At 58.0% G+C, this 7,763-nt stretch overlaps 1 protein-coding gene across 1 annotated transcript; it reads right to left on the reverse strand.

Moving 5' to 3' along the window:
• Positions 1–4,286: 4,286 nt before the first annotated feature.
• On the reverse strand, positions 4,287–5,267 carry LOC124664731. Its single transcript, XM_047202179.1, has 2 exons — positions 4,842–5,267; positions 4,287–4,532 (listed from the first exon to the last, which is right to left on the reverse strand). Exons 1-2 carry the CDS (start codon positions 5,265–5,267, stop codon positions 4,287–4,289), a joined length of 672 nt encoding a protein of 223 aa, XP_047058135.1.
• Between the last annotated feature and the right edge of the window lie 2,496 nt (positions 5,268–7,763).

Genomic DNA, 7,763 nt, shown 5'->3' on the forward strand with positions numbered 1-7,763 from the left:
CCTGGCCGCCGCCCAACACCAGCCCCTGCCGGAGTGCTGCGGAGAGCCGACGGGAGGAGGGAGCGCAGGCAGGCCACCGCCGCCCATCCCAACCGCGCCGGCCGATCCACCAGGGGAGAGCCGGCGGGAAAAGGGGGCGCAGCGCAGGCCGCCGCCGCCCATCCCATCCGCGCGTCCGCCATGCCCCGTGGGTCTTTGCCCCGGTGGCGCTACCGGCGGCGGCGGCGGCGGTTAGGGCTGGGAGGCTGGGGTGCGGGAGGGTTAGGGAGGCAGATGCTGAGCGAACTGTACGGGATCTTTTAAATGGGGAGAATTTCACTTCCCGGCCTCTGCACCAACTAGGGATGCACACAGCCATTTGGCACGAGTACTAAGATTTTTAACCTTCGTTGAGATTAAAGCATAGTCTTCAAGATAAATTGCATGAGTACCAGGACCAGCCTGAGCCTCAAGTATAAATAGGAACCTAAACTCGCTTCCGTGAGGATTTGAACTCAGGTGCTGGGTTTGTACATCCACTCTCCCAACCAGTAGAGCTAAACTCAGGTGCTGCAGTCATGTGTTCCATTGAGTTTCTTCAATTCAGGAATGTCATTTGGATTTGTTTTTGTGTTGGTGCTAGGAACTAGAAAAGGTGACAATATAATAACTGAATTATCCATCCACTCTAATTGTAATGATTGGTCGAGGATCTGTTTGCTCTGTTGTACCTAACTGATGGTATTATGCATGCATCTCCTTCTTATAATCTATCTGCATGTCATGTGAGTTCTTTATGATTTCCTAGTGGTAGAACCAGCGTGTCTACCAGGCCTAGGGCGGAGATTGTAGGGGAAGGAGGAGATGGCGTGCGTGCGGAGGCGAGGGCGCCGGCGGCAGGGCGCCGTCGCGCGGCTTGGGGAGAGGCGGCGCACACGGCAGAGAGGCGGCTAGGGTTTGGGGACTCCGACTCCTGAGGGAATCGGCAACAAAAGATTGTTTATTGCTTGCCTGATCTTGTCTATTACAACTTGTATTTATAAGAGAAACTGCGAAACACTAATCTGCTAATTGGGCTAAGCCCCTAACTAAGCATGGCCGGCCGGGCCAGTGGGCCCCCTCCGGCGGTAGACCAGGCCGGTCATAACATCTGTCCCCGCCTGCGCAAACAGCTCGTCCTCGAGCTGGTAGTCTGGATAATGCTGCTGGAACGCCTCGCGTGGTTCCCAAGTCGCCTCTTCCTCGGAAAGGCCCTCCCACTGCACCAACAAGTGCCAAATATCACGACGTCGCTGAGCGCGGAGCACCTTGGCCAGGCTGGGAAGCAGACGACCCTCTGCCGTCGGCGGGAGTGGTGGAGTGGCCACCGGCGGAGCACCGCGATAGGGCTTCAGCAGCCCACGTGGAAGACGTCGTGAATGCGGGCCCCCTCAGGCAACTGAAGTCGGTACACCAAGGTCCCAATCCGCTCCACAATGACGAAGGGCCCCGCATAGCGCGGACCAAGCTTGCGCTTGTTACGCGGGTCGAGGGACTGGTGAGAGCGGTGCAACATGCGAAGCCCCACCCAGTCGCCCACCGCGTACTCAACCTCGCGGTGACGCCCGTCATAGTAGTGCTTGGCGACCTGCTGAGCCTAGACAAGACGCTGCCGCACCTCGGCTAGCATCTCGTCGCGGGCGCGGATGAGCTCGCCAGCTGCCTCAGTCCGCGCCGTCGCCGGGTCCACCGGCAGAATAGGCGGCGGTGGCCGACCGTAGACCACCTCGAATGGCGTAGCACGCAGGGCGGAGTGGTAGGAGGTGTTGTAGCAGTACTCCTCCCATGCAAGCCAATCCACCCAAGCGCGAGGGCGATCACCTGTAACACAGCGCAAATACATGCGATCACCTTATTGACCACCTCGGACTGGCCGTCCGTCTGGGGGTGGAACGCCGTGCTGAACCGAAGTTGGACCCCGGCCATGCGGAAGAGATCCCGCCATACGTGCCCCGTGAACACCGGATCCCGGTCACACACGATGGACGAGGGAAACCCGTGTAGGCGGACGATACCGTCGAAGAAGGCGTGGGCCACCGACGATGCCGTGTAGGGATGGCCAAGCGCGATGAAGTGGGCGTACTTGGAGAAGCGGTCAACCACCGTGAGGATGACAGACTTGTCGCCCACCTTCGGAAGGCCCTCGATGAAGTCCATGGAAATGTCGGCCCACACCTGCGAGGGAACGTCAAGCGGCTGCAAGACGCCAGCCGGGCGCAAAGTCTCCGTCTTGTTGCGCTGGCACGTCTCACACGAACGCACCCAATCCTGGACCATGGCCCGATCGCCAGGGACGTAGAAGTCCGCGCGCAGACGGTGGAGTGTCTTTTGGACACCCTCATGACCCGCGGAATGCGCCAAGAGCAGCACCTGGTGGCGGAGGTCATCATGGTCGGGAACAAACACGCGGCGCCCGTGGAGGAGAAGACCGTCGACGAAGCGCCAGGGGTCGTCTAGCTCACCCGCGTCGAGCTGCTGCCGCAGAAGCTGGGCATCCGGCGCGGACACGGTCGCCTGGCGGATGCGGTCGAAGAGGGCGAAGGAAGGCCCCGAGCGGATGCATAACAGGTGTCCGTCCGAGACTCCCTCAGCAGCGTCGGGATCGGCGTCGCGGCGGGACAAGGCGTCGGCCACCGTGTTGAGACGACCAGGACGGTACTCCACCATGAAGTCGAAGCCAAACAGCTTGCTGATCCACTGGTGCTGGGGCACCGTCGACAGCCGCTGGTCCAAGAGGAACTTAAGACTGTAGTGGTCCGTACGTACGCGGAACGAGCGCCCCCATAGGTAGGGACGCCAGTGGCGGACGGCCTGTACCAAGCCAATGAGTTCCTGCTCGTACGCCGCAAGCTTGAGGTGGCGTGCGGCAAACGGCCGGCTGAAGTAGGTGAGCGGCCCGTCGCCCTGGTGAAGGACGGCGCCGAACCCCGCCCCGTAGGCGTCGCAGTCGACGATGAATGGCCTGTCAAAGTCCGACATCTGGAGGACGGGACCCGACGTCAGGGCCCCCTTGAGGGCCTCAAAGGCAGCGGTAGCCTCATCGTCCCAAGCGAAGGCATCGCGCCGCAGCAGGCGCGTGAGTGGCGAGGCGATGAGGCCAAACTCCCGGATGAACTTCCGGTAGTAGCCGGCGAGGCCCAGGAACCCGCGTAGGGCGCGTGGTGAACGCGGCGTCGGCCAGGCGGCGACAGCCGCCACCTTGTCCGCATCCATCGCCACCCCGTCGGCGGAGATGACGTGATCGAGATAGGCCACCGAGGTCGTCGCAAACGAGCACTTCGAGCTCTTAAGGTGAAGTCGATGCGCTCGAAGCTCGTTGAAGACGATCGGGATATGTTGTAGGTGCTCCGCCCATGATGTGTTGTAGATCAAAATGTCATCGAAAAAACCAGCACAAAACGGCGTAAGTATGGGCGAAGTACGTCGTTCATCAGGGCCTGGAAAGTCGCGGGCGCGTTGGTGAGGCCGAAAGGCATCACCACGAACTCGAAGTGGCCATGGTGTGTCCGGAACGCCGTCTTGGCGATGTCCTCCGGGTGCATGCGCACCTGATGATAGCCTGAGCGGAGGTCGAGCTTGGTGAAGAACCGCGCCCCGTGGAGCTCGTCAAACAGCTCATCGAACACCGGAATCGGGAACTTGTCCTTGAGCGTGAGGGCCTTGAGGGCGCGGTAGTCGATGCAGAAGCGCCACGTGCCATCCGACTTGCGCACCAACAGCACCGGCGCGGAGAACGGGGACGTGGAGATCCTGATGATGCCCGCTGCCAGCATGATCGCGCACTGGCATTCCAGCTCGTCCTTCTGCAGCTGGGGGTAGCGGTATGGGCGTACCACCACTGGTGCCGACCCCGGAAGCAGGTGGATGCGATGGTCACACGCTCGTGGGGGCGGCAGGCCCTGCGGCTCCTCGAAGATGGCGCCGTGCTGCTGCAGGAGGTGCGTCAGGAGGGGGTGCTCGGCGTCGTCGGCCCCGGAGACGAGCTGAAGCTGCGGAGCGGGGGAGGCGCCCCCGAGACCCTCCCAGCGAATGTGGCGCCCCTGGCGCCAGAAGGTCATCGTCAGGGCGTCGAAGTCCCAAAGGATGGGACCGAGCGTCCGCAGAAAGTCGACGCCAAGGATGAAGTCAAAGCAGCCCAAGTCGATGCCGGCGCACGTGATGACGAAGTGCTCGTCGCCGATGGTGAGGGGTACGTGCTGGGCCACTCCATGGCAGTGAAGGCGGTCACCGTTGGCCACGGTCACACGGAGGTTATCCCCACCCGTCGGCTATAGCGTGAGGCGGCGCATAGTGGCGGCGGGGAGAAAGTTATGCGTAGACCCCGTGTCCAACAGCGCCACCAGAGGCTCGCCCTGGATAGTGACCGGCAGCAGCATCGTCCGCTCGTGGCGGATGCCGGCGAGCGCGTGTAGAGAGACGACGAAGGCCGTGGCAGCCGCGTCGGTCGGGTCGGCCGTCTCGGACGCGGCGGCAACCGTCCCGGTTGTCGGGTCGCCCTCCCCCACGTCAACTGTCTCCAGGTAGAAGAGCCGGGGGCACACGTGGCCGGGCGTATATGGGTCGTCGCAGTTGAAACAGAGCCCAAGGCGGCGGCGTTCGAGCTGCTCTGCCGGGGTGAGGCGGCGGAACGTGCGCGTAGCTGCGGGGGCGGGGCCGGTCTGTCCAGGTGGAGCGGGGCTGGTGGCAGCCACGGCCGTAGGAGGAGGCTGGGCGGCGCGGGTGCCGCGGGGCAGGGGCGCCTGCTGAACCGCCTGGGCGCGACGCTCATAGGCGCGCGCGTAGTGCATCGCCGTCTGGAGGTCCTGCGGGGCCTGGAGCTCGACGTCCACACGGATGTGGTCCGGGAGGCCGCCAATGAAGAGCTCGGCGCGCTGTTGGCCCGTCACGCCGGGCGCATGGCATGCGAGGGCCTGGAAGCGGTCGGCGAAGTCCTGCACCGTGGTGGTGAACGCCAAACGCCCAAGTTCCGCCAAGCGGCTGCCGCGGATTGGGGGGCCGAAGCGGAGAAGGCAGAGCTCACGGAACCGGTCCCATGGGGGCATGTCACCCTCGTCCTGCTCCAGGGAGTAGTACCATGTCTGGGCGGCGCCGCGGAGGTGGTACGAGGCGAGCCACGTCCGGTCCGAAGCAAGGGTACGCTGTCCCCGGAAGAACTGCTCGCACTGGTTGAGCCAGTTGAGGGGGTCTTCGACGCCGTCATACGTAGCGAAGTCCAGCTTGGCGTAGCGTGGGGGCGAGGCCAGCGGCATTTTGGGCGGGGTACTCCGCGCGACCCGCGGAGGGCTCTGCGAAGCGCGAGTGCGTCGGGTGATAAGGGGAGGCCCGATCTTCTCAGTAAGCAACGGTGGTGATGATGATCACGGGGTGATGGCAGCGGAGAAACACGACGATGAGGTGATTGATAACTTGTATGACGCAACGAGATCTCTCGATTGGTCCATGTCGCCAATGCAACAGCTCTCAACCCTGCAAGATATTCGCAACTCCACACACTTGCGCACGTAGCCGCCGACCACGAAGCGGTAAGTTGCAACCGTCTAATTCCCAATGGAACGACGAGATCACACAAGACTTTATCGGGTTCTACACAATATCAAGCAATATGGTGTAGGGATTCAATAGTTTTGCTAGAGCAAACAACTAAGAACTAGGGTTTATCTTAAACGTGGTCTAAAGCAACTAGGGGGGCGTCCTGGGCACTTATATAGGTGTCCGGGACGAGTTCTGGTCGAAAAGATACAAGAATAACCGACCCAGAATAGATCTGGTCGAGACAGACTAGGACGAATCCGGTCTGGAATCCGGTCAACCCGGCCAGGGACCGGGTCGGCCGGTCTGGCGTCCGGTCAACCGGTCGGCAACCGGAAACTTCGCAACTTTCCAGTTTTTTGCCCGGTACGATAAATCCCCATCCGGTTGGCGGCCGGTCGACCGGGCCAGGGTGACAAGGTATCAACTTGTCAATGCCTATGGATTGTAGGCTAGGGTTTAGTTGGAAGTAGAGGGCAAGTAGATCTCGAAGGTTTCAGCCGAAAAGTACTCGACGATTATGAAAACTAGGGTTTGTAAACAATGATTCGATGATCTCTGCGTCCCTCGACTCCCCTTATATAGGAGGCGGAGCCGAGGGATTCTTGCTGTACAAGTTACAAAGTCCGGGAAGGTTTCTAACTCATCCCGTAAGATTACAAATAAGACTTTCTATTACAACTCTAGCTTTCCTTAATACTATCTTGGGCTTCCGAGTCTTCTTATTCTTCGGGTAATGGGCTTTCAATAAACCCCTGGTACTATCTTCGGCAGGCCCATTTGGGATGCCTATGTCAGTAGCCCCCGAGATTTTGCTTGAATCACAGAGTCAAGGAAAATCTCCACTGTTTATTTTTACTCGACAACTTAAACTTTTCTATATTTCTTCATGTAAATTTCTATATTGTACAGGGATAATGGTAGTTGGGGCTAGTTCATCTGACGGATCAGGTACTAGTTAAGCTGCTCTAGTGGCAATCCGCAAAAACCTACTTCAAAATCACGTCCCTGGACATGATTTCGGGATACTGGTGTAAACTTCGACGAGTGCCGCTTAAGGTCTTACCATTCAGTCGAGTCCCGGTTATATTTATCGGGTACCTAACGCGTCCGTTAGGATTTTTCTTCGTATCCGTTGATACGGATAAAAGTAGCAAACCGACGTCGGAGACGGCGCCACGCCTCACGAGAATAGATGCGGGGTCTTACCTTCGCAAAGTTTTGCGGCATTCAGAAATTGATCGCAACTTCAGCGTTCTGAGAATATATTGTCGAGTGCTTATTCGGCTGATGGAATGGCACATTTTATCGAGTCAAGGATGACTTATATTGCGTTCCCGATGGGAGTATATGCAGAGTTATTTATAACTCGAAATATACTCTTTTGTTTTCTATGTTTCTTCTTTTCATTCTGACTTTCTCTTTCTCTCTTTTTTTTTATAATTTCATCGGGCACGCGAACAGCGTTCCCGATGGGAGTATCCCTCGAGGCTACAGCCGAGGACTTGTGCTTGGTTGTAGGCTCCATGCTATATGCCGCTATATTTTCTTTCTCTCCCGAAGTTTTATAATTTCTCGGTTGCGCGAATAGCGCTCCTGATGGGAGTAGCCCCCGAGGCTATGAACAAATATTTGTATTTGATCATAGCCTCACACCATTTCTATTTTGTCTTTCTTGATCTCTTCATTTTTCCAAAGTAGCCCCCGAGCATTTGTTCAAAAACTTGTATTTGATCAAAAGCTCTCCAATACTTTTTCATGTCGCCTTTTGATGCAGTATGTTGAGTCGAATTTTTCTTCTGCCAAGGTGACGTTATTGCTGACGATAGCCACGATTGCTAGTCAAAAATTTGCGACAAGTCTTTTCTCGCTGCCATGCGGGCCCAATTGATCCACTATCTTGACACATCGTGCAAGTGGGGGACACACGTCCTCCGCTTTTTCTGGCGCACGCACCGTAACTTCCCCAACGTTAAGTTACTTTTTACCCTTGTTGCCACATGGCTATCATCTCGTCACACATTTTCCTTATCCAACGGTTCGTCGTTTCACCGCACCCCTATATAAGATCGTCTTCTTCCTCCTTGAACACTTCCGCTCACGCCGTCCTCCTTCTCTCATCTCGCAAATTTCCTCATGCGATCCACAACCTCTTAAGCTCCTCGCCTCCAAACTGCAAACCCTGCACCATTGTTGATGCCACCGCGTCGATTGAC

This window comes from Lolium rigidum, chromosome 6 (genome assembly GCF_022539505.1).
Source record: "Lolium rigidum isolate FL_2022 chromosome 6, APGP_CSIRO_Lrig_0.1, whole genome shotgun sequence".
Classification (NCBI taxonomy): domain Eukaryota; kingdom Viridiplantae; phylum Streptophyta; class Magnoliopsida; order Poales; family Poaceae; genus Lolium; species Lolium rigidum.